We start from the raw sequence: 27,726 nt of genomic DNA, 5'->3' as shown, positions 1-27,726 counted from the left end.
TGGTAAATTTGTGGAATTTATTACCACAGGCAGCTGTGGTGGGTGTATTTGAGGCAGAGCTTGAAAGATTCTTGATTGGCCATGGCATCAAAGATTACAGGGAGCAGGCTAGTGGGAAGGACTGAGGAGGGGGAAAGAAAAGGATCAGCCATAATCGAATGGCAGAGCAGACTTGATGGGCCAAATGGCTTATTTTTGCTCCTATGTCTTGTCTTATCGTTAGCTTTATAACTCAATCTAATTGGACAAATTGTTTTCAAACTCTTCACATTATTTCAAAATGGAGCACTTTGCAGTTTGTGCAAATGGGAATATCATTGTGTTTACTAACAGTCTGGCTTTGATTTACATGTATTTAAAAAAAAAAACAGAATTAAAAGTCTTTTGTATTGGAAATAGACGTAGGACAGTATGGACCTCTTTGGCCCACAATGTTGTGCCGACATTTGAACCTACTCCAAAATCAATCTAACCCTTCTTTCCTACACAGCCCACAATCCTCTTTTTTTTTTTCATCCATGTGCCTATCTATAATTCTCTTAAATATCCCGACTGTATCAGCATCTACTGCCACCCCCGGCAATGCGTTCCATGCGCCTACCATTCTCTAACAAAAAAAGCTAACCTAGCTCGAATGTTCCCCCTAAACTTTCCTTCACTCATCTTAAAAGGATATTCTCTGGTATTAGATGTTGCTGCTCTGGGGGGAGAAAAGCACTGGCTGTCCACTCTATCAATGCCTCTTAACGTCATAACACCATAAGATATAGGAGCAGAAGTAGGCCATTCGGCCAATCGAGTCTGTTCCTCCATTCAGTCATTGGCCGATTCAATTCTTCCAGTCATCCCCACTCCACTGCCTTCTCCCGTATCCTTTGATGCCCTGGCTAATCAAGAACCTATCTATCTCTGCCTTAAATACACCCAATGACTTGGCCTCCACAGCCACTCATGGCAACAAATTCCACAGATTTACCACCCTCTGATTAAAGTAATTTCTCCACATCTCTGTCCTAAATGGACATCCTTCAATCCTGAAGTTGTTCCCTCTTGTTCCAGACTCCCCTACCATGGGAAATAACTTTGCCATATCTAATCTGTTCAGACCTTTTAACATTCGGAATGTTTCTATGAGATTCCCCCCTCATTCTCCTGAGCTCCAGGGAATAAAGTACAAGAGCTGCCAGGCGTTCCTCATACGGTAACCCTTTCATTCCTGGAATCATTCTCGTGAATCTTCTCTGAACCCTCTCCAATGTCAGTATATCTTTTCTAAAATAAGGAGCCCAAAACTGCACGCAATACCCCAAGTTTGGTTTCTCGAGTGCCTTTATAGAGCTCAACATCTCTTTTATTCTATATTTCTAGAAATTAATGCTAACATTGCATTCGCCACCTTCACCACTGAGTCAACCTGGAGGTTAACCTTTAGGATAAGGACTCCCAAGTCCCTTTGCATCTCTGCATTTTGAATTCTCTCCCCATCTAAATAATAGCCTAACTGTTTATTTCTTACACCAAAGCGCATGACCATGCACTTTTCAACTTTGTATTTCATTTGCCACTTCTTTACCCATTCTCCTAAACTATCTAAGTCCCTCTGTAGGCTCTCTGTTTCCTCAGCACTACCCGCTCCTCTACCTATCTTTGTATCATCAGCAAATTTAGGCACAATTCTATTAATTCCATAGTCCAAACCATTGACATACATCGTAAAAAGCAGCGGTCCCAACACCAACCCCTGTGGAACTCCACTGGTAACCAGCAGCCAGAATAGGATCCCTCTATTCCAACTATCTGTTTTCTGCCGATCAACCAATGCTCCACCCGTATGACTAACTCCCTGTAGTTCCATGGGCTCTTATCTTGCTAAGCAGCCTCATGTGCGGCACCTTGTCAAAGGCCTTCTGAAAATCCAAGTACACCACATCCACTGCATCTCCTTTGTCTACCCTGCTTGTCATTTCCTCAAAAAATTGCAGTAGGTTAGTCAGGCAGGATTTTCCTTTCAGGAAACCATGCTGGCTTTGGCCTATCTTGTCATGTGCCTTCAGGTACTCCTTAATCTCATCCCTAACAACTTCCCAACAACTTCCCAACCACTGATGTCAGGCTGACAGGTCTAACAGTTTCTTTTCCGCTGCCTCCCACCCTTCTTAAACAGTGGAGTAACATTTGCAGTTTTCCAGGTATCTGGTACAATGCCAGAATCTATCGATTCTTGAAAGATCATTGTAATTGCTTCCACAATCTCTCTAGCTACTTCCTTCAGAACCTGAGGGTGCATTCAATCAGGTCCAAGAGATTTATCCACCCTCAGACCATTAAGCTTCCTGAGTACCTTCTCAATCGTAATTTTCATTGCACATACTTCACTTCCCTGACACTCTTGAATGTCCAGCATACTGCAGATGTCTTTCACCATGAAGACTGATGCAAAATATGCATTGAGTATCGCTGCCGTCTCTGTGTCTCTCATTACAATATCTCTGGCGTCATTTTCTATTGGCCCTATATCTACCCAAGACTCTCTTTTACCCTTTATGTACTTAAAAAAGCTTTTAGTATCTTCTTTGATATTAGTCGCCAATAGTCCTTTCATAATTCATCTTTTCCTTCCTAATGACCTTCTTAGTTTCCTTCTGCAAGTCTTTAAAAGCTTTCTCAATCCTCTATTTCCCCACTAGCTTTGGCTTCCTTGTATGCCCTTTCTTTTGCTTTTACTTTGGCTCTGATCTCACTTGTCAATCACGGTAGTGTCCTTCCATTCAAAAATTTCTTATTATTTGGAATATATCTGTCTTGCTCTACCCTCATTTTTCACAGAAACTCCAGCCATTGATGCTCTGCTGTCCTTCCTACTAGTGCCCCTTTCCAGTTAACTTTGGCCAGTTTTGCTCTCATGCCATTGTAATTTCCTTTATTCCACTGAAATGTGCTGGCACTAGAGATGGTCCAGAGGAGGTCTGTGAGAATGATTCTGGAAATGAAAGGGTTAATGCATGAGGAGTGCTTGATAGCTCTGGGCCTGTCCTCACTGGAGTTTAGAAGAATTTGGAAGGATGTTATTTGAAACCCCTCAAATATTGAAAGGCTTAGATCGAGTGGACATGGAGAGGATGTTTCATATAGTGGGAGAGCCTAGGACCAGAAGCACAGCCTCAGAATAGAAGGACATCCCTTTCGAACAGATGAGGAGGAATTTATTTTCCAGAGGATGTTGAATCCATGGAATTCATTGCCACAGATGATTGAGGAGGCCAAGTCATTGGATATATTTAGAACAGAGGGTGATAGGTTCCTGATTACTAAAGGGCATCAAAGGTTATGGAGAGAAGACAAGAGAATGGGTTCAGAGGGAAAAGAAATCAGCCCTGACCGAGTGGCAGTACAAACTCAATGGGCTGAATGGCCTAATTCTGCTCCTTTATCTTATGGACGTCAAACAAACTGATTTCAGATTTCCTTGGATTGAAATTTGAGCATCCAAGTGCCATCAAATAGTTGCACGTAACCTCTTGTCAAGAGGAGATACTCTCACGTGCCCAAGACATCAGAACGTAATGAGAGTTTGCCCAATTGGCTTGATGCATAACCTTGAATTTGCGGAGTTAAGAGACTGTTGTGTTGTGAATATCCCAACCAAATTCAGCATTATGATATGTTGGTCTTGTCTGGTATTACCCTGTTCTCACTCATTGGGCAGAAGAAAGTTTGGGAGGGTGTGCTGGGCTGTTTGGGTATTGTCTTTCAGATTAGGGCCAGGTGAGGTTCGCTCTCATAAACTCCCATGGACTTGTCTTGAAGGGTTATGCTCCAGCATCCCAGCGAATATTTATCCTTCAGTCAGAAACATAAAGTAGGAGATTTGGTAATGATAACATCGCTGTATGGAAATTGGTTGCTCTTTTTCCTGTTTTATTGCAGGGATCACATTCGAAGGAGATTCATTTCCCTGCAATGCATGATATCTGCTGTATAATTACAAGCCTGCCTTCTCTGAATTTAAGTGGAGCTTGTCTAGTATATGCTGTAGTTGTGTGTTAGGTATACCTACAAACATTACCTTGTCATTTCTCTTTTGCATTAATCATTTATTTATTGTAGAATGATATGATATAGGAGCAGATTTAGGCCATTTGGCCCATTGACTCTGATTCATCATGGCTGATCCATTTTCCTTCTCGGCCCCCAATCTCCTGCCTTCTCCTCATATCCTTTCATGCCCTGACTAATCAAGAATCTATCAACCTCTGCCTTAAATATATATTAATTCTTGGCCTCCAAAGCTACCTATGGCAAAGAATTCCACTGATTCACCACTCTGGCTAAACAAATTCCTCCTCATCTCCATTCTAAAAGGACACCCCTTTAATTCTGAGGCTGTCACCTCTGGTCTTAGACTCTCCCACCATTAGAAACATCCTCTCCACACCCACCCTATCAAGGCCTTTCACTGTTCAATAGGTTTCAATGAGGTCACCCCTCATTCTTCTGAATTCTAGTGAATACAGGCCTAAATCCATCAAACATTGTTATATGACAAACCATTCAATCCTGGAATCATTTTCATGAACCTCCTTTGAACCATCTCCATTGTCAGCAAATCCTTTCTTAGATAAGGGGTCAAAACAGCTCACAATACTCCAAGTGAGACCTCACCAGTGCTTTATAAAGCCTCAATGTTACATCCTTGCTTTTACGCTAACATGGCATTTATAATTTTTGTATCTTGTGCTGTACTGCTGTCACAAAACAACAAATTTCAGAACTGCAAACACGAGGAAATCTGCAGATGCTGGAAATTCAAGCAACACACATCAAAGTTGCTGGTGAACACAGCAGGCCAGGCAACATCTCTAGGAAGAGGTACAGTCGACGTTTCAGGCCGAGAGCCTTCGTCAGGACCTGTCAGTGATAATCTGATTCGGATTAACTGTCATTCCTCTTTCTCTATCCCTCTCCAACATCAGCAACCAATGAATTGCTTACAATCAAACATCTTTCATTTGATGAACTGATGTGAAAGTATATTTTAAAACTTGAAGTTTCTTTGAATTGGCATGAGATAAGCCAATTTGATAAACTTCTTGATTTCTGAGCATAGGTGATCACAGATCAAATGAGTATGTTTCAGAAATTTGCAACTCTGGTTCTTACCCCAGCACCTGGGCTTGTGGTCTTCTTAAATCTGTTTTCCTCTGGGGCACCAGAACTGTGTTGTCTTTGTTATCTGGGGCACAAAAGAGAAGGTTGACTGGCCAAACCCTGTTGCTCAGTCAGACTTTAAACTGTGCCTGATCCAACAGCTGCACATGAATTTGTCAGTGCTGGTCACTGAAGTGCAGCCAACTGCAAAAACTCCATACACTACAGAATCTAAACACAGGACGGATGTAAACAAGTTTGAAAGACTATAGTGAAAATTTATGAGGATGCTGCTGGATCCAGAGGTCCTGAGTTAGAAGGAAAGATTGAATAGGTTAGAACTTTATTCCTTGAAATTTAGAAGATTGCGAGGAGATTTGACAGAGGTATACAGAATTATGAGGGCTATAGATTGGGTAAATGCAAGCAGGCTTTTTCCATTCAGGTTGGGTGGGACTACAACCAGAGCTCATTGGTTAAGGGTGAAAAGTTTATGGGGAACATGAGGGGAAACTTCACTCAGGGTGAGTTGTGAGAGTGAAGGATGAGTTGCCAGTGGATGTGGTGCATGCAAGCTCAGTTTCAATGTTTAAGAAGTTTGGATGGTAGGGATATGGAGAGTTTTGGTCCGGGTACAGGTCGATGGGAGGAGACAAGTTACATGGTTCTGTACAGAATAGATGGGCTGAAGAGCCTGTCTGTGCTGTATTTTATATGACTCTAAGATAAGAGGCTCTGCAGATGTTGGAAATTTAGAGCAAGAAGCAGAAGATGCTGGAGGAAATCAAGTCAGGTGGCATCTATGGAGGTGAATAAACAGTCAATGTTTCGGCTAACATTCTTCACCAGTCATACACAGCTCAAGACACATGGAGTACATGTAAGGTAGCAGTCACACAGAAAAAACAATATAGCCCAAGTCCCTGAGATGGTAGATGTTGTCAGGAAGAATAAGCCTGCAGATGAATGCTGTCCAGCTTGTCTTCCACCAATTGAACACTAGAGGGCAGCACTGATGGCAGGATTTACACTGAGACACGTTGCCTCCAGTGTCACCTCTGCTGGATAGCTGCAGCGGGCAACACCGTGGCATGAGGCCTGGTCCCCGCAGTAACTGATGCTGCACAGCTCCCCCCCGACGTTGGTCCGCCCAATAAATCTGTGGACCGGTTTTGCAGCTTTCCACATTACCAATGTGCAACAGTCCTGAGACCACAAGAAAAACGATCAAGGCAATCACTCGCTGTCGGACGGCACGCCGCCATCACGCACCGACCCTCTGTAGCGGGCAACAGCACGGTCCGCGCCAAGTCCAGCTCTTCAGCCAATGAACATCTCGCTGATGGGGTAGACTTGCAATGCTTCAAATTCTAAATGTCGGGCGGTGTCTTGCAATTATAAAAGAGACAATAACATCTTTGGTCGGCCTCATAGAGGTTGCTGCGTCAGGGTGAGCTGCCATGTTACTGAAAGCAGGCTCTTTGAGTGGCTTAGTAGCAAAACAGCCGGTGCAATGCTTTACAGCACCAGTGATTAGGTGCAAGTCAAGCCACTGTCAGTAAGGAGCTTGTATATTCTCCCTGTGACCACCTGTGCTTCCTCTGGTGTTCTAGTTTCCTCCCACGTTCCAAAGACGTATGGATTAGGGTTAGCAAGTTGTGGGCATGCTCAGTTGGTGGCACTTATTGGCTTCCCCCAGTGTAGTCCTCAGACTGTGTTGGTTGTTAACACAAATGATGCATTTCACTCTGTTTTAATGTACGCGTGGCAAATAAAGCTAACTTCATCTTCCTTTCAGCTGACCCAAACCTTCGGTGATATTGTCTTTGACAAATCAAAACTTAGGCTCTTGCCCAAAACATGTACTCTGTCAAATTTACACCTGTATGCCCACCTAGGTGTTCGGTAGCTGAGAAGGTGCCCGTACAGAAGATCGGCTGTTTTGGGCTTCTGCTTACTTTCCACACATATCCTTGTCACAGCTGATGCTGATGTAGAGGCATAGAAGTCTGTTTCCCCCAACACTCTCCCCTCCACCCAGGGGTGAGGAGCTGAACCTCATCCTTTGACCATCTCGCCCAGGAGACTGTGTGGCTAAGCACAGCTTCAATACCACATACACGTTTGCTGCCGAGATCACTGCCGTAAGCCGAAATAAAGATGGTGACGAATTAGCCTATAGGAGGGAGACTGAACCTTTGGCTGAGTGATGCGTCAATGACAACCTCTTACTCAATGTCAGCAAGACCAAGGAGATGATGATTAATTTCAGAAGGAGGAAACCAGAGGTCTAACAGCCAGTCCTCATTGGGAGATCAGAGGTGGATATGGTCAGCAACTTTAAATTCCACAGAGCTGTCCTTTAGGAGGACCTGTTCTGGACCCAGCACAGAAGTGCAATTATAAAGAAAGCACAGCAGCATCTCTCCTCCCCTCGGAGCTTGTGAAGACTCGGTATGACATCTGCAACTTGGACAAGTTCTGGGAGCGGCAAAACTTTTGGAACCTTGGAGAAAATCGGGCTGGGTTTTGCCAAACAAACCTTACCTCAGTTGGAAGTATCAATAATTACTTGGCTCCATCAAGACCTTGCACTTGCCCTATCTCTACCCCTCATAATTTTGTTTACTACTGTAAAATCTCCCCTCATTTGCCTACACTCTTCTATACCACCTTGCAGTCTACAGGTTTTCTACTTCATGCTAACCACTTAGCCAGTTTTTGTATCTATAAACTTCTTTATCATTACCCCCCGCTGCCCCATTCAAATTTGCATTGATTACACAATGAGAAATGATCATGTACTGAACCCAGAGGTTACAGAATTCTAGTTGTCATCAGCGATTGCTTTTGCATCTCACACTGAGTCAATTTTAAAACCAATCTCGTGGAACCAATGGGATCTTAATTTTCTGACCAAGCTACCATGTACAATCATTTTTAAGAATTTTAATCCCATTTCTTATTATTTGTTCACATGTTTATTCCACTCAATATTTTATTTCCATCCTTCTAAGTGTTGCATTCTTATGTTTTGTGAAAATGTCTACAGGGCATTCATTAAAAATCTTGCCTACAAATATAGCCAGCAGGCAGAGATTACCTTTTGATCTTTAAGAGGCCCTCTCTCTTTTTGCTCTTTATGCTGTCAAACCATTCAGATTTTTATCTCATTAATCATCTGCTGGTGCCTTCTCATAAGCTCTCTGCTTTACTAATTCTTGTTTCAATTCCACAGTAGCAGAGTTGTTAGCAAGTCGCTATTACAGCTCAGGGTGTTCCTGAGTTCAATTTCGTCTAAGGAATTTGTACGTTCTCCCCCGCGAACGTGTGAGTTTCCTCTGTGTGCTCTGGTTTCCTAACCCAGTCCAAGGGTCAGTAGGTTAATTGGTCATTGTAAATTGTCAAATGATTAGGCTAGTGTTGAGTAAGGTCATAAGATAATATACATAGGAGCAGAACTGGGCCCTTTAGACTGTTTGAGTCTGTTCTCCATTTCATCACGGCTGATCCAATTTTCTTCTCAGCTCCAATCTCCTGCCTTTTCCCTATATCCCTTCATGCCCCGACCAATCACGAATCTGTCAGCCTCCACCTTAAATATACATAAAGATTTGGCCTCCACAGCTGCCTGTGACAATAAATTCCACAGATTCATCACCCTCTGGTTAAAGAGATTCCTCCTCATCTCCGTTCTAAAAATTCACCCCTCTATTCTGAGGCTGTGTCCTCTGGTCTTAGACTCTCCCACCATAGGAAACATCCCCTCTCCACATCTACTCTATAGCACGGCCTTTCACCATTTGACAGGTTTCAATGAGGTCACCCCTCATTCTTCTATATTTTGGTTAATACACGCCGAGAGCTATCAGATGCTCTTCATATTAAAGCCATTCAATCCTGGAGTCATTTTCATGAACCTCCTTTGAAACCTCTCCATTGTCAGCACCTCCTTCCAATGATAAGGAGCACAAACCTGCTCACAATATTCCAAGTGAGGCCTCACCAGTGCTTTATAAAATTTCAGTTTTGCATCTTTGCTTTCATATTCTAGTCCTCCTGAAGTCCTCTAACATCACATTTACCTTCCTCACCACAGACTCAACCTGCAAATTAACCTTTAGGGAATCCTGCAGAAGGACTTCCAAGTCCCTTTGCATCTCAGTTTTTTGTATTTTCTCACCATTTAGAATATAATAAATCCTTTCATTCCTTCTACCAAAGTGCATGACCATACACTTCCCGACACTATTCCATCTGTCATTTCATTGCCCATTCTCCTAATCTAAGCACTTCTGTAGCCTCTGTACTTCCTCAAAACTACCTGCCCTTCCAGCTGCCTTCTTATTGTCTGCAAACTTTGCAATAAAGGCATCAATTTCTTCATCCAAATCATTGACATTTAATGTAAAAAGATTCGGTCCCAACATAGACCCTGGTGGAACACCACTAGTCACCGGCAGCCGGTCAGAAAAGGCTCCCTTTATTTCCACTCTTTCAATGCTTTATCCATGCTAGAATCTTTCCTGTAACACCGTGGGCTCATAGCTTGTTAAGCAGCCTTGTGTGTGGCACCTTGTCAGAGGCCTTCTGAAAATCCAAGTTCACAACATCAACCAATTCTCCTTTGTCTATCTTGCTTGTTATTTCTTCAAAGAATTTCAGTAGTAGCTGCGTAGCTGCGTGGCATGGCTCATTGGTCTGGTAGGGCCTGTTTAGCACTGTATCTCTTTTATATATAAAAAAATTAATAACTTGTGCTCTCACTTGACTCACCTAGGTTTTTTGCTGTGTTACCTCATGTAAGCTCATTACTCTGTGGGGATTACTCATCTCTGCACTGAACTGTGGCTGTGGCCTGCAGCTATCACAGTGCGGACTCACTTTTGTGAACTTCGGTTCTGAATGCTGTTTGCTTACTTTTATTGTTTCTATGTTTTTTTTTCTCTCTGCACATTTTTATGTGTTGGTCTTCTTTTGTTTTAATGGGTTGTATTGAGTTTCTTTGTTTAGCGCTGCCTGTAAGGAGACGAATCTCAAGGTTGTATATAGTACACATTCTTTGGTAATAAACATGCTTTGACTTTGAAGCTAGTTTTATTTTTTAACACGTACAATATCCTGGAGGAACTCTGCAAGTTGCGCAGCATCCATGGAAATGAATAAGCAATCGATGTTTCGGGCCAAGACCCTTCTTCAGGACTGCAAGACGTTATTTTTGATGTTTATTTTTAACATTGTCTTGTCCTCTGTATCTTGTAATGAATGGCATCAAGCACACGAAGCAACTGAGAAAGAATAGCTACTGAGAGAGGAGAGAGAATGGAAACTGGTTCTGCCTTTTGTAAGAGTGAAGATGTATATGTTTGTCAGACTAATGAATTTAATAATATATTGTGAGCTTGTATGTAGGCGTGTTCCAAAATGTTCTTATCCCAAGAATGTAATGAAGTGCTTCGGAGTGGGACAGTTTGAGATTCCGGGGAATGTATTTATTAATGAAAACCTGCACAAAAGGTGACCTTTGAGGGTGAATGTTGTGAGATTTTTACTGGCGAAAAAGACAGTTCTGTGGAGCAGGGCCGGTTTACTTTAGTGGCTCTGCTCATTAGGAGTTCGGGATTTGATATGTCAGGAGAGAGTCTATCAAGTTTCTACACACGTACCATGGGGAGCATTCTGACTGGTTGCATCACCAACTGGAATGATGGCTCCAATGCCTGGGATCGAAAGAGGCTGCAGAGAGTTGTAGGCTGGCCAGCTCCATCACGGGCACAACCCTCCCCACCGTCGAGGACATCTTCAAGAAGATGGCATCCAACTTTAAGTAACGAGGCGGTGCTTCTAGAAGACATCAGCATGCAGGATGTGTCCTCTCCTCATTACAAGCTCAGAGGAAGTAGAGGAACATGAAGACCCATGCTCAGTGTTTAAGGAGCAGCTTCTTCCAGTCCACTCGGTCCACGAACTCTACCTCACTTTTCTTATTTTGTACTCTTTATTTTATTTCTAAATATAATGTAAAATAATGTTAAGTCTTGCACTGTTTTGCTGCCACAAAAACAAATTTCACTATATTTGTCAGTGATAATAAACTGCTTTTAGGAAAGGAAGTGTGTACATATGTCACGCTTTTGAATGTAATAATACGGTAGGAGCTTATTCATATGTAGGGCTGTCCATAAATAAAATGTTCTTAATCCAGGGATGTCCTGTGATGAAGTGTCTGGGATTGGGACGGTTTCTGACTCTATGGAAAGCACATATGAATCCGGAACTGTATAGTAGGCGATGTTTGAGATTGATTATTATGAGATTTTGATGTTGAGAAGTACAGCTCTGTGGAGTGCAGTTGCTTATCTTGCTGACCCATTTGCATGCGTTTCAAGCTGTGGTTGTGTTTGGTAAGTTGAGGCCCAGGTGTGGTGCATACCCTTCTGTTAAATGGAGCTGCAGCTGTTCTTGTGTGGCTGAAATAATTCAGCACTGCTGGAACTTCACAACCAGCGATGTCATTCTGAACCACTTTAATTGTGATTTTTTAGATCAACATTTTCCACTGATGTATCTGGCAAAGGGCCTTGGATGGAAACACAAAGCAACTTTGCAAATTTCAGTCTCAGTTTGGAACAAAGAGCATGCTGCTATGCCTCTGACTTGTGGTGTACCTTGTTTTTTTCAGCATGTTTTGGAACTAATGGGTGAAGTTTAGTTTTTATTGTGCTTGTGGTGAACTGGTACTTTTCGGCTTTGGGCCATATGGGACCTCATAAAGTGACAACAAACGAGTTGGTTTTTTTTATATGTGTGGAAATTCAGCATCTTTTCATTAGACCAGCAAGGGTGCTTCTCTTTGCATCCTTGTGTTATTTTGATTGGTATGGAAACACCAATGCACTTGATTGGAAAAGCCTAAAAAAAGGTAGTGGGTACAGCCCAGTCCATCACAGGCAAAACCCTCCACCACTGAGCGCATCTCAAGGAGCGTTGTCGTTAGAAAGCAGTACCCGTCATCAAGGGCCCCCATCATCTAGCTCCTTGGATGCTACTATCAGGAAGGTGGTGCAGGAGTCTTCGATCCCACACCTTGTGTTTCAGGCACTGTTATTACCCCTCAACCATCAGGCTCATGAACTAGAGTGGATAACGTCACTCACCCCAGCACTGAGGTCCCAGTTGATCCCATAACTTAAAGACTCACTTTCAAGGAGTCTGCAACTCAATATCATCTATTATCATTATTTTGTTTTCCTTTCTGTATTTGCACAGTTTGTCTTTTGCACATTGGTTGTTTGTATTTGTGTGTAGTTTTTCATTGATCCTGTTGTATTTCTCTGCATATATTGTGAGTGCCTGCAGGAAAATGAATCTTGGGGTAATATATGGTGGCATGTGTGTCACTTTGATAACGGATTTATTTTGGACTTTGTGCCAGTCTTTGCTAAAGAAATCGATTACTTTCTGCATTGCCCTCAGGTATTCTTGCCAATTGTACAGGCACCCAACATCCAGGCAATGCAGCTGCCATTGAGAAAGTGTTACAGGAACCTTAGAACTTTAACCCTCACCATCAGGTTCAGGAACAGTTATTACCCCTCAGCCATCAGGCATCTGAACTACACTCGTCTCAACTCTGAACTGATTCTACAACCTATGTCTGCAGTATTTATTTATTATTGTATTTGCACAGTTTGTCTTTTGTACATTGGTTGTTTGTCAGTCTGTGTGTAGTTTTTCATTGATTCTATTCTGTTGCTTTGTTCTTCTGTGAATGCCTGCACAAGAAACTAATCGAAGGTGACATATGATGCACTGTCCCTGCAGGCTTCAAGGCAGCCACCATCATTCTGGTACCCAAGGGAGCAATGGTAACTGTCCTAAGTGTTTACCACTCAGACTTGACTTCAAAGATCAACTTTGAGTGGCTGGTAATGGATTGTATAAGATCTCAGCTTCCAGTGGCAGTGGACTCTTTCTAATTCACCTACCGCTCAAATCAGCTCAGTAGTGATGTTATAGCCTTGGCCCGCACTCCATCCTGTCCCACCTAGAAAACAATGCCTCATCCGCCGGGATGTTGTTCATTGACTTCTGCTGAGTGTTTAACATGATTATCCTTCAGAGACTGTTGGGGAAACCTATCCTCATTTGGATTCAATATCTCTCTCTGTAACTGGATCTTGGGCTTTTTGATGGGAAGACCCCAGTCAGTCTGAGTTGGCAGCAACATCTCAAGCTCCATTAGGCTGAGCACTGGTGGCCCCCAGGGTTGTGTGCTCAGTCCACTGCTGTTCACGCTGCTGACTCACGACTGCACTGCCAGATTTAGCGCGAGCCACATCATCAAATTCGCTGATGATACAACAGTGGTTGGCCTCATCAGCAATAACCAGTGTACAGAAAGGAGGTAGAGAGTCTTGTCAAATGGTGTGAAAACAACCACCTGAGTCTCAACGTGGACAAGGTAAAGGAGACGGTTGTGGGCTTCAGGAAGGCATGGGTCAATCACTCTCCATTGCACATGAATGGCTCTGCTGTGGAGAGGGTGAAAAATTACAAAGTTCCTTTGTGTGTACATAACATGATCTAATCTGGACTCTCAGTACCTCACTAGTCAAGAAGTCACAACAGTATCCACAAGTTCTGAGGAGACTAAAGTGAGCATGACTCCCTGTCCCCTTCCTAATAACTCTTGAGAGGAGTACCATCGAGAGTGTCCTGTCTAGCCTCATTATTGTGTGGTACAGAAGCTGCAAGGTATCAGACTGCAAACTCCTACAGAGGATAGTAAAAACTGCTGAGAGGATTATAGTGTCTTCCTCTACTCCCTACCCCCCCATTCCCCAATTTGTGTCATTTTGCCAGACCCATTACAGACAAAGGGCCCAAAGCATTGTTGAGACACCCTACCACCCATTCCACAATCTCTTTGAGCAACTACCATCAGGAACGAGGTACGGAAGTATCAGGACTAGGACTGCCAGACTGGGTAACGGCTTCTTCCCCTAGGCTGTGAGACAGTGAACACCCTGCCACCACTGAGGTCTTCTTCATAAGACCACGAGGCAAAGGAGCAGAATTAGACCATTTGTCCCATTACATCTGCTCTGCCATTTCATCATGGCTGATTTAATTTCCCTTTCAACCCCATTCTCCTGCCTTCTCTCCATAGCCTTTCATGTCCTGGCAAATCAAGAACCTATTAACCTCCGCCTTAAATACATCCAAAGACTTGGCCTCCACAACTGCCGTGGCAACAAATTTCATGGGTTCACTGCCTTCTGGCTGAAGAAAATCCTCCACGTCTTGTTAGGACAGTGAGCTATTATCGTACTGTTTACCTGTGCTGTGCTTTAGAACATGCGTTTTGAATTGTGTAATAACTTGTAGTATAATGGTTTATGTGCTGTGTGTGATATGTTATATGGGTGCACCGTGGTCTGGAGGAACGTTGTTTTGCTTGGTTGCATGCATGTACATTCAGATGACCGTAAACTTGAACTTGATATACACACTTTGATAAATTTACTTTGAACTTTGAATTGGATGCCTTACTGGGAGCTGGACAAGAGGGGCTCCTACGCAATAGATATTGTGGTGTGTTGCAGTTTCAAGGTGATAGAACTGACTGGTTGTCTCTTGTTGTGCAGGATGAGTTGACGGCAGTGAATGTGAAGCAGGGTTTCAGTAATCAGCCTGCCTTCTCTGGGGATGAACATGGCTCAGCCCGGAACATCGTCATCAATCCAGCAAAGGTAAGGATTCCTATGGTTAAATCGGATTGGTCTGGTAGCTTGCAAATGTTGGCTGGGATGAGTGGATTAAGAATGTACAGTTTTTTTTATATAAACTTCCTTCTGCTTGTACTTTATTTCTCGCATCTTTGGCCCACTGACTTTTCAGAAGAGAATTTGAACCATTAGGCACCTACTCATTTTAAGTAAGGGAAATTTTTCACTGAGGCTGGGTGAGACTGGAACTACAGGTCACAGGTTAAGGGTGAAATGTGTAAGGAGAACGTGAAGGGGAACTATTTCACTCAGAGGGTGGTAAAAGTGTGGAATGAACTCCCGGTGGAAGTGCTGGATGCGGGTTCAAATTAAATATTGAAGAGAAATTTGGATGGGTTCATGGATATGGCCCAGGTGCAGGTTGATTAACAGATTGGCATGGATTAGATGGTTCAAAGGATCTTTTGTATGTACTGTAGAGTTCTATGACTTGAAGGTGGACTGTTTAATTATTGATGGACACTTGCAAAAGCTGTTCATTGGATAAGCAGGCTGAACAATTGAGAACCTCCAGGTATTTCAAATGTTGCCCGGTGGTGTAGTGGCATCAGCACCAGTCTTCGAGCCAAATGGTCCTGGGTTTGAATCTGGCCATCTCCTTGCATGTTTTCCACCTGTGCTGGTTTGAGCGTCGAACTAGCAACTCAGCCTTGTAAAAAAAACAGACAAATGCTAAGCAAGCAGTCGGGTTGCTGCCCGATGCTCCACAAGACACGGAGAGCAACAACAAGGTAGTCCAAAGGTTTGCAGGCAATATAATTTATGAACATGCTGGATACAATGTCAACGAGATATTGCTACCTTGTGTGACTTCCTTTTGAATTATGCATATGGTAATTGCTGCATACTTCAGTCAATCAAGTCTCTTTCTTTACAGGAGCAAATCAAAGGGTGTAAATTTGTGCTTGTTGGGGGTTAAGGAATCTGTTTAAATATTAAACCTATCTATTGGAATAATGCAGGAAAATGACTGATTTGACATTTTTTTCCTTGCTTCCTTTGACTTCCTGTTGTTTGAAAGGAACTGCTTTAGTTCCCTTTTGGCTTAGTCTAATTGAAATCCTGTGCCGATTGTTAGTTCAGGTATTTGAGTTTAATAGGATGTCTTTTACGAGATGGGTTTTTCAACATTTTCAGTCTCGTATGAGCACTCTGTACCCTTGTTGCCATGGTACAAATGTGGCTTATGATCTCGGCACAGAGCGTGTTTGCACTTTTTGTTCTCTTCACTCTTTGTGTAAAGATTTAAAGGTTTATAGAACATAAAATATAGAATATTATAGCACAGCATGGTCCCTTTGGCCCACAAAGCTGTGCTGGTCTTTCAACCTACTCTAAGATCAATCTAACGCTTCTCTCCTACAAAGGCCTCCATTTTTCTATCATCCATATGCCTATCTAAGAGTGTTTTACATTCCCCTAAGGAACCTGCATCTAACACCTGTGTAGTACAAACAAACAACTGACCTAACAAAGCACCCCTCCATACTTCCCTCCAATTACGTTAAAATTACACCCCTTGTATTATCCATTTCCTCCATGAGAAGACATTTCTGGCTATTCACTCGATCTATGCCTCTTATCATCTTGTACACCTCTATTAAGCCACCTCTCATCCTCCTTTGCTCCAAAGAGAAAAGCCCTAGGCTTCTCTTTGAGATGGCTTGGTATATTAGTGTTGCTTTGACATTTTTAAACAGCCTTTCCTTTTAAAAGAATTTTATTCCCAGTTTAATGGAGTCAAGTGTTGCGTTTTGTAACTCCAAAACATATAAGCTAATTGAAAGGAAAACAAGGGAGCTGGGAATACGAGCTTAACTTCATTTTTACTTTAAACAAGGCATGTACGTATGACATGGTGGCGTAATGATAAACACCATTACTTTATATTTAAATGTACATGATGACATATGTCATTTACATATTTTACATATAATCCACAAGGCATTGTGAACAACAAAGAATGCATAATCAAACAATATATTTGCAATAACTCAGATATTAAACACAACACCCCAACTCAATAGAGAATGCATCTCAACTTATACACGTGTATATATACTGTATATGCAGTCATTGTATTGTGTGTGGCCACCTCTGGCCACCTTTCTTCTCTAACAATTGACTCTGTTCTCCTCCGATCTGAGATCAATGTGTTGTTTCCGGTTGATATCAGACGCAGTCTCTACTGTGTAGGAGAATGGTCCAGTTCTGTCCTTAATCTTTCCGAGTAACCACTTTTGGTCACCTCTGTGGTCCCTTACCAGGACTGCTTATCCAGGAATGAAACATTGAACCTCCTTGTTTGAGGAGCCTTCAATCTGTCTCAGCTGGTTGTCCTTCGTACTCCTCCTGAGATTGGGTCTGAGGAGATCCATGCATAAATGCAAGGAACGACCCAGAAACGGCATAGCTGGTGAGTTGTCAGTTGTGGAGTGTGGTGCAATGTGATATGCAAGGAGGAAATTGGCAAGTTTCTGACGCAGTTTCAGTGTAGTGTGTTCTACGGACATTGCTTATAGTGCGTTACTTAGATTCTGGACAAGCCTTTCCACCAAGCTATTTGTAGTTGGGTGGCACGATGCGGTTGTAATATGTCTTGTTCTATTCATTTCAGGAATGACTGAAACTGTTCCACAACAAGTTGTAGTCCATTGCCACTGACTAAGTGTTCTGGAACACCAGCCCTCGAGAAGGGGCTTCTCAACAGTGTGTGAGGCTGTAGTGGAGGCTATTGGAAACACTTCTGGCCACTTTGTATCTGCATCCACTACTACCAAGAAATTTGTGCCCATGAATTGTCAGGCAAAATCTAAATGAATCCTCTGCAGGCCATTCCCAGGGATGGAGAGGTGCTGCTCTTGGCACCTTATGGATGTGTGTTGGCATCCTGACTGGTTCATGATGAATTGCTGGATCTGCTGATCTATCCCAGGCCACCAGACAAAGCTTTGAGCCAATGCACCTAGATGACTGGCATGTAGCTCCTCCAACACTTGAGCTCCTAGCTTGGATGGTACAACAGTTCTCAACCCCACATAAGGGAACCTTCAAGGGCAGGTTCAGCATTGTGCTGCTTAGAAGAAAATGGGGGATTTGGAGTTTCTGCTGCATATTCCAGCCATTTTGGGCGGCCATGTAGACACGAGGAAATATGGTGTCTTTTCTGGTTTCCTCTTGGATCATTTCTGCCATAACAGGGAGACCTTCAGTTTGCATTTGTGAGAATGCATTGAGGGATGAGTAACCCTTTTTTTGTAAATGTTTCAGGTATTTCCTTATCCAAGGGTAAACAGGACAATCTGTCAGCATGTTCATGATTATTCTTCCTCTTCAATTCATTTTTGTAATTGTTTTCTCCAAGAAACAGAGCCCATCTCTGCATTCGTGCTGCTGCTGATATTTGACAGCCTTCTGTGAATTGAAAATCGGATACCAGTGGTCGATGAACAGTAGCAATGGTACAACCCTCTCCCAGATGAGTACTGGTTAAAACGATTTACACCCCAAACCAGACTCAGGGTCTGTCTGTCAATCTGTGTGCAATTTCTCTTTGCAGCGGTAAGGGAACATGATGCAAAGGCTGTGGGGCGTTCACTTCCATCATTTATAACATGTGACATGACTGCACCTTTACCATAATGCAAGGTATCACAGGCAAGCTTCACTGTGGATCATTGTGTGGGTACAGTGTCTGACGCCATCATTTCCTTTACCTTATGAAGGCTCCCTCACATTGCTTTGTCTATTGCCATTTCTTGCTGATCTGTAGTAATGAGTTCAAGTGGTGGATTACAGTAGCCAGGTTTGGCAGGAACCTATTATTATAGTGATTGACAAATCGTAAAAAGGACTGCATGTGTGACACATCCTTGGCCTTGGGGTATCCACCACCGCTTGAATTTTCTCAGCACACTTATGTAATCCTTGTGCGTCAATAGTGTGACCACCGCGAGGGATACTTGGTTTAAAGAATTCACACTTGTCGCATCATACTCTGAGCCTATAATCTTCTAATTATTTTAACATTGTCCTGAGATTTTAGAGATGTTTCTTGTCATCTTTACCAGTAACAGTGTTGTCATCCAGGTTATGTTGAGTGCCCGGACAGCCCTGCAACACCTGGTCTACAGCTTTCTGCCAGAGTGCAGGTACAGGTGCTACTCAAAAAATAAGCCTATTGTAGTGATAAAACCCTTTCTGAGTGTTAACCGTGAGGTGCACTTTGGACTCTTCTTCCATCTCCATCTGTAGGTAGACCTCAACTAAGTCCACTTTGTTGAAGTGCTTTCCTCCAGAAAGGTTTGCAAGGTTATCCTCTATCCTGGGCAGAGGGTATGGATTTACTTTCAGTAATGGGTTAATGGTGACTTTAAGATCACCACAGATCCTGACAGACCCATTCTTGTCTGCTGGGACCACTGGCATTGCCCATGGGCTCTATTCAACCTTCAAAAGTATTCCTTCAGCCTCCATGTGATCTACCTCATTGACTGCTTTATCATGGATGGTATAAGGAACTGGATGGGCTTTGCAAAACTTGGGTGTGGCAGTTTTATTTAACCTTTGTTTTACCCTTGATATGTTTGAGTTTGCCAGTGTGATCCTTGAACATTGGCTGTGGCATCATCCCATATCTATCTTAATTCGCTTTCAGTTGATTTTATTACGGGGGATGTGGTGTCCAGATGGTAGATGGATCTCCAAGTTGTAGTTGACTAACCCAATCATATCCCCACAATGCTGGCACTCCTGTTTTGCCACATACAAGCCCAATGTGGCTTGTTGGTTTTGTATTTCTCCATTATGAATGTCATTCCCATGGGAATTATCTGTTCTTTTTAACTTCAGCCATGTATGCTGAAATGAACTCCCCTTCCTTTTGATTCCACTTATAAAACCTAAAGCATTCTGTAAACAACAATGGTTTCAGTTCTAAATGTTCCTGCGTAACGTTCATGATATAAGCAAAGCTCATTTTGTCTAGTTTGGTTGGAACAGTGAAACTTATAAGCAAACTGTATGGTTTCTCAATTCGTACATTCAGCAAAACTGGTACTTGTTTCTCATTGGCTATTTCATTTGCTTTAAAATACTGCTCAAATGGCTTAGTGTACATGCTTGAGTTGTCTCGTGTGCAATTGAATGTGTTTATCCTTTCAATGTAGACAGTCATTTCTATTTTTTCCCAAATTTATGATTATTATCACCTGGTACTCATTGTTCATGAATCTGTGAATGTCCATCTTGTGCCTTTTTTTTTAACTCGATCGTCTGTCCTTTTCCAAAGAAGCACATGCTGTGCTTTTCTTTTAACTCAACTGTTTCTCACTATGCTTTTTTTTAAAAAAAAAGGTTCTGATGTCTCGCTGTGCTTCAACAGTTATGTAGGTATCTCGGGTTCGTTTAAAACTTTCTTGTCGCCACTGTAATATTTTGAAACTTCAAAACATAAGAACTAATTGAAAGGAAAACAAGGGAGCCAGGAATGCAAGTCTAAACTTGTTTTACTTTAAACAAGGCGTGTACGTATGATGTGAGCATACAGTGATGTTGCCGTTTACGTACTTTTATGTCTAACCCTCAGTGCATTATGGATGGTTAATCAAACAATAAATTTACAATGTTACTGAAATATTAAATACACAACAGTAAGTGGTAAGTGCTTGCCTTTTTGACTTCCCAAAACTTTTCCACCATCTGCACGAAGAAGCCTGAAATGTTATGGAATGCTCTCCACGTGCCTGGATGAGCGTAGTACCAATATTGTCTAGAAGCTTGACACCATCCAGATTGGAGCAGTTTGTTTAAATGAGCAACGGATCCACAACTCAAGGCATTCAGCCCCTCTGCATCAGCGCATTATTGCTGCTGTGCTCTTTGGCCTCTGAGAGCCTCAGAAGTTACTTGGTTTCGTTGCTCTGATCAGAAATGTTTTTATTTAATGAGAGACACAGTACGTGAACAGGCCCTTTACCCAATGAGTCCACACCACCCAATTACACCCATGTGATTAATTAACTTATCAACCCCTATGTCTGTGGAATGTGGGAGGAAACTGGAGCACCCAGAGGAAACCCCCACACACGCAGTCACGGGTGGGGAATAGATTTGCAGACGGCGGTGGGAATGGAACCCAGGTCACTGGTGCTGTAAGGCACTACACTAACTGTTCTGCCCCATAATTACACTCCCAGCTATCAGAATGGGCAATGGCAGTTGGTGTCTGACGTCACCATTCCCTTTCGATGATTCCCGCCAAGTCGGACACTATCGTTATTCCTTCATTGTTGGAACTGAATCCGGAAACCTGCTGCCCAACAATGCAGCAAGCATCTCCATCAGACAAACCACAGGAATTCAGGTGGAAGTTCATCAGAGTTCTGCCTACTCTCTCATCTGATGGAAGTTGTCCTGTACAGATGGATTATCTTCTGCCCCTTGTCCTGGGCGATGGGGTAGAGGAACACCAATATTCTATTACTGCAAAGCAACAAATTTCATGACGTGCCAGTGATATAATTCTGATGCTGTTTGTGCGAGCTTGTCTGCACAATTCACCTTAATTTTTCCAGATACCCAAAACAACTGTACCTTTTAAGTATTTTGTTGGCTCTGACATTTGTCAGAACATCCTGAATAATGGATGAAAGGTGCTTGGAGAAACCAAAGGTTTTCGATCAATTTGTCCTTAATATCTCCCACGTCACCTAATGCTGGTGTCTGTTGCCAATTAGAAAGCTTTATGCTGCCCCACACAGCCCGACAATAGGTTACACTTTGTCCTTAACACATTGCAATTTGTTTAAGCTGTCCAGTTCTCTTTGCCACGTAATGAGTCTATAAATATTATATACCCAAGCATCTTGGAATAACTTGAATTTTTGTAAGTACTACAATGGCAGTAAATGAACTTTTAAATATTTTGACCATCAGCACCAAGAATGCACTTTCAAAGAATTGAATTGAATTGACTTTATTTCTCACATCCTTCACATGTATAAATAAAAATCTTTCCATTGTGTCTTCTCTGATTGTCCAATGTGCAAATTATAGTAATAATATGTACAGTAAAATATACAGCAGAACAATCAATATAGCTTAGAAATACAATTGTCTCAGCGTGAATTAATCAGTGTGATTTAATCAGTGTGATGGCCTGGTGGAAGAAGCTGTCCCGGAGCCTGTTGGTCCTGGCTTTTATGCTGTGGTACTGTTTCCTGATTGGTAGCAGCTGGAATAGTTTGTGGTTGGGATGGTTTGGGTCCCCAATGATCCTTTGGGCCATTTTTATGCACCTGTTGCTGTAAATATCCTGAATTGTGAGAAGTTCACATCCACAGATGCGCTGGGCTGTCCGCACCACTCTCCGCAGAGTCCTGCGATTGAGGGAAGTACAGTTCCCATACCAGGCAGTGATGCAGCCAGTCAGGATGCTCTCAATTGTGTCCCTGTAGAAAGTCCTTAAGATTTGGGGACTCAAGCCCAACTTCTTCAACCGTCTTGAGGTGAAAGAGGCACTGTTGTGCCTTTTTCACTACACAGCTGGTATGTACAGACCAAGAGAAGCCCTCGGTGATGTGCATACCAAAGAACTTGAAACTGTTCATCCTCTCAATCCTAGGATCCATTGATGCCAATAGGGGCTAGCCTGTCTCTGTTCCTCCTGTAGTCCACAACCAGCTCCTTTGTTTTTGTGACATTGAGGGAGAGGTTGTTTTCTTGACAGCACTGTGTCAGAGAGATGACTTCTTCTTGTAGGCTGCCTCGTTATTAATTGAGATAAGGCCAATCAATGTAGCATTAGCTGCAAATTTAACTAGCAGATTGGAGCTGTGGGTGGTGGCAGTCATGGGTGTACGGAGTGTAAAGGAGGGTACTTAGGACATAGCCCTGAGGGTCAGAGGGACAGAGGTGAGGGAGCCCACTATTACCACCTGCTAGCGATCTGACAGGAAGTCCAGGATCTGGCTGCAAAGGCAGGGTGAAGGCCAAGGCCTTTGAGCTTCTTGTCGAGGCTGGAGGGAATTATGGTGTTGAATGCTGAACTGTTGTCCAAGACCAACCTTCTCACAAAAGCATCCGTCTTCTCCAGATGTGTGAAGAGATTGTGTAGAGCTGTGGCTATTGCATCATCTGTCAATAGGTTGTGTCGCTAGGCGAATTGTAGGGGATCCAGTGTGGGTGGTAGCAAGCTGCAGATGTAGTCCTTGACCAGCCTCTCAAAACATTTGCTTATTATTGAGGTGAATGCAACAGGACGCTAGTTGTTCAGTCATGTTACCTTGGTCTTTTTCGGTACAGGGACAATGGTGGATGTTTTGAAGCAGGAGGTCACTCTGCACTGGGAGAAGGAGAAATTAAAAACGTTTGCAACCACACCAGCCAGTTATGCTGTGCACACTCTGAGTAACCGCCCTGGGGTGCCATATGGTCCTGCAGCCTTGCCACTGTCCACTCGTTGGAAACACCTGTGTTCTTCAGCCTCAGAGATGACCAAAGTGCCGGTCGCATTGGCAGCTCTCCTCAGGGGCTCAGTGTTGGCAACATTGAACCAACAAAAAAAAAAATTAGCCCATCTGGGAGCGAGGCTGTGATATTGGCAGCACCACTGCGTTTAGCTTTCAAGTCTGTGATGGTGTGCAGACCTTGCTGTGTGTGTTGATTGGTGAAGATCTTGTCCCTGTATTGTCGTTTCACTGCTTTGATGACTTTGCGTAGATCATTGCTGCATTTCTTGAGTTCCTGGTGGTTACTGGCGGCGAAAGCTCTGTCTGGCGTGATGAGTGCAGCGAGCACGGAACTATTGATCCAGAGTTTCTGGTTTGGATACACCCAAGTCACCGACCACCAGGTTCAGGAACAATTACTCCTTAATCATCAGGTTCTTGGACCGGATGGATAACTTGACTCACTCCCAACACTCAACAAATTCCATGATGTATGGACTCTGCAACTCGAGTTCTTAATATTTAATGCTTATTTATTAATTTTGTTCGTGCACTCTTTTGCAGATTGGCTATTTGTTCATCTGAGTTGCTTTTCATTGATTCTATTGTGTTTCTTTGTATTTTCTGTTAATGTTTGCAAGAAAATGAATTTCAGGGCAGCATATGGTTAAATATATGTACTTTGATAATAATTTTACTTTGAACTTTGAAATTTTCACCTAGTGGTGTGGGACCCAAGACTTTTCTCTGGCTCCTGTCTGATGGTGGTAGTGAGAAGAGGGCATGGCTTGGATGGTGGAGGTCTTGGATTTATTGATGGATGTTGCTTTACTGTGGCAGCACTTCAAATACCCCCCCACCCCGCTCCACCAAGCCACCAGCTTCTCACTACTATCCTTGGGCAGGAGATACAGTGTTCGCCTCCTTTTGTAGGGTAGCCTGGTCAAACCACGTGTCAGTGGATGTGGAGGCTCCCAGCACTACCTCAGAAAAATTGCTTCCAATTACTGCTCGAATGCTAACTCTACAGATGTCTGCTCTGTCACCTCCAGGCACATTTCAATCACCGTAATCCATAATTAGCCCTGTAATTTCAGTTTAAAACCAGACTTTCTGACAAGTGTGTCTTACTTGCACAGCATCTACTTAAAGCTGATTTCATCCAAATCACTCGCCTGCTGTTAAACATGGTTGAACTATGACTTAATGGCTATTAATCTTCATGTGTGGCAGCATCAGAGTATGTTGGTTTAAGTGCATTTGCACCTCTGTGCATCAATGCCCAAGTTACTGCGTATTTTATGTAAGTGTAGTCAAGTGTAGAAAAAAAGGTCGATTGAAGAAATATACTCAATAGCATGCTTTGACTGAAATAAAGAGGTCATATAATTAAACAAAGAGATTCTGTAGACGCTAAGTAACACACGGAGTCAGGCAGCCTCTATGGAAAAGAATAAAGAACCGATATTTCGGGCTGAGACCCTTCATCAAGCATGTAATTAACATTCAAAATATATTTATTGTCGAAGTATGTATACATTATACAACCTTGAGATTCACCTAACAGGCAGCCATGAAACAAAGAAACCCTAAAGAACTTTTCAATATATATATTTTAAAATAAGACCCAATGTGCAGAGAGGGAAGAAAAAGCACATGTTCATAAAAATAAACTTGAAAGAATAAAAGAACCTATATTTTAAAAAAAAAAAAGACCACCTAATTCCCAATGTGCAGAGGGGGGAGAATTCCCCAAGCAAATAGTGTTCTGAACTGAAGTCCGTAAGGGAGTCCCAGAGTTCAGCATAATTCATTGCAGAGTTGCGTAAACCCTGCGGAGCAGCGAGCTGAACTGGTCTGTTCCTTGCCTCAGGCCCCGACACCCTGACCTTCTCAACCTGGCTCGGCACCTGAGTCATTGTCCAAACATTGGGTTCAATTGCCTCTATGCTCTGGGGCTTGGACCCTCCGGACTTGATCCAGCCTGTAACCGACACTTTAGATTCAGCACGGCACTATAGTCTCTGTCCATACATCGAGGTCAGTTGAATCGGTACAGTCTGGTGCCCAAACCTTGCCACCTTGATTCTGACTTTGGCATGACGCTTAAATTGATCAAAGCTCAAGTCCTCCTTGCTCTCAGCAACGGGCACTCCCGCCTCGCCTCAGTTCTGCTGCACAAAATTGCTTTCAAGACCAAAGGGAAGTTATAGACTATTACTTGCGATGATCACTTGCCAGAAAAAGTGTGGTTAACAAAGTATTTAGTTTCATTGACAGCTATGGTATGTTACACCCTGGTTAAGATTTTTACTGCTATGCTGTAGGTATTTCATTTTAGCAGTCCTGTAAGAGCAGTCTATTCTGCTTTTAGCATATTTGGGTTTGAGCTAAAGATAAGGAGCTATGTTGTTCAACTTAGGAATATTGTGTCAGCCCGTCAGAATGGTGGAATTGGGAGAAGGTTCTAGAGAATGCTAGGTGGAGAGGTTTTTGTGATGGACACTGGTGTGGGTCGAGGTCTTTTTGCTGGGAGCTGGGAGAAGACAAGAGGGAAGATAGCTGAGGATGCCTTCCCTGTTGTACAGGGAGCTTGGTGCAGATGAATGGCTTCAAGGAGGAAGGCCCAGTACTCCTGTGGGGGAGCCCGTTTGCTTGAGGTGGACTTCCAGCGATGTTTGAAGCTGGTGTGTGTTTTCACGTAGATTGTGGGTCCGGTGCGTGAATTAAAGCCAACTTCAAGATGAGCTGCAACTTCATGCACGTTTGGACTGAGCTAACTGTAATGGGCCCTTTTTGTTTTTTTTTCTTTTCGTTTTTCTACGAACTGTTCAACAAAGCTGACATTTGTAAATATACTTTCTTTCTAGTTGTATGCAGTGTACAATCTGTTATTTCTTGCTGACGGGCAATTGCACAGGGGCGGTAGTTACACTGTATTCACACAGACCAGGGTTCGGGTGGGCGAGACTTCCCAACTTCCTGGGTTTGGTGGAACCCAAGTCATATTGGCCCTAGATATACGGAGTCTGAGAAAGGTGGCTTTCTCACCGCTGAGTCAGGTGGCTGTTAGCGAGGGACTAATGAACCCCATCTCTAGAGATGCCTAGTAAAAAAGGGGTTTGAGATAGTATAGCGGTTAGCGTACATATCAGAGGATTGAGGGTTCAATTCCCAGCGGAGGAAATCCATTGATGTGCTGCCACAAGAAAGCGGCATCTGTCATCATGGCCCCCACCATCCAGGCCATGCCCTCTTCTCGATTTGAAATGTTAACCATCCCTCTGCCTCCACAAACGCTGCCTGGCCTTCCTCCAGCAGTCGGTGATTTGCACTTGAAATGAAGAGGCTGACATTTATGCACTTAGAGGTTTGAGTCTGTTTTTTTTTCCTATTCCTGACTCAACCCAGAGGAACTTTTAGAAAAGAGACTTTGCATGCTGCATGTCAAAGTTCAAAGTAAATGTATTATCACAGTACATATATGTCACCATATACAACCCTGAGATTCATTTTCTTGTGGGCTTACTCAATAAATCTACAGACTAATAACCATAACAGAATCAATGAAAGACTGCCCAACTTGGGCATTCAACTAGAGTGCAGAAGGTGACATTTCAATGAAGGGGCAGTGAAGTTGAATGAAGTTCTCCTCTTTGGTTCAAGAACCTGTTGGTTGAGAGTAGAAACTGTTCCTGAACCTGGTGGTGTGAATCCTGAGTCTTCCTGATGACATGTCCTGTGTGGTGGGAGTGCTGTTTTCCTGGGACAGTGTTTCATGCAGATGTGCTCAATAGTCCAGTGCTATTGAACAAGAATACAGGACACCTGTAGTAACCTAGAGCCACATCGGCTTGGCCCGATGGAACTTCAGTGTTTTAGCAGAATGGACGTTCCTTTTCCTTGGATTCCATTATGTTAGGATCAGTTGAAAGAACATAGAACATAGCAAAGTACAGCACAGGAACAAGTCCTCAAAGCACTATTCTGTCTGGAAGCATGACTGCTAAGTATGGCATCTGCTCACACGTGACTGTAAGAAACTGCTGAGAGTTGTGGACACAACTCAAGCACTTCACAGAAACCAGCCTGCCTTCTGGACTCTGTCTATACTTCTCACTGCCTCAGTAAAGCAGCCAGCATAAGCAAAGTCCCCACCCAACCCAGACAGTCTCTGTTCTCCCCTCACCAACTGGGCAGAAGATTTTTTTAAAAAAAAAGTGCCTGAAAGCAATTAACACTAGGCTCAAGGACACTTTCTACCTACTGTTATCAGATTCTTGAATGGAATTCTTGTACGGTGAAATGAAGTAATGATCTTGCTATGATATTGTTTA

General features: G+C 43.0%; 1 protein-coding gene across 4 annotated transcripts in view; it reads left to right on the top strand.

Annotated features, from left to right (window-relative positions):
- The window catches only part of LOC140196181 (mediator of RNA polymerase II transcription subunit 12-like protein), a 720,072-nt gene that overhangs the window by 24,386 nt on the left and 667,960 nt on the right, over positions 1 to 27,726 (top strand). For all 4 annotated transcript variants that reach the window (XM_072254957.1, XM_072254955.1, XM_072254956.1 and 1 more), the window contains exon 3: positions 14,799 to 14,903. In XM_072254957.1, coding sequence (XP_072111058.1) covers positions 14,799 to 14,903 — 105 coding nt within the window. The remainder of the gene's footprint in view (positions 1 to 14,798; positions 14,904 to 27,726) is intronic.

This window comes from Mobula birostris, chromosome 4 (genome assembly GCF_030028105.1).
Source record: "Mobula birostris isolate sMobBir1 chromosome 4, sMobBir1.hap1, whole genome shotgun sequence".
Lineage (NCBI taxonomy): Eukaryota > Metazoa > Chordata > Chondrichthyes > Myliobatiformes > Myliobatidae > Mobula > Mobula birostris.
This window is presented reverse-complemented; position numbering and strand designations above follow the sequence as displayed.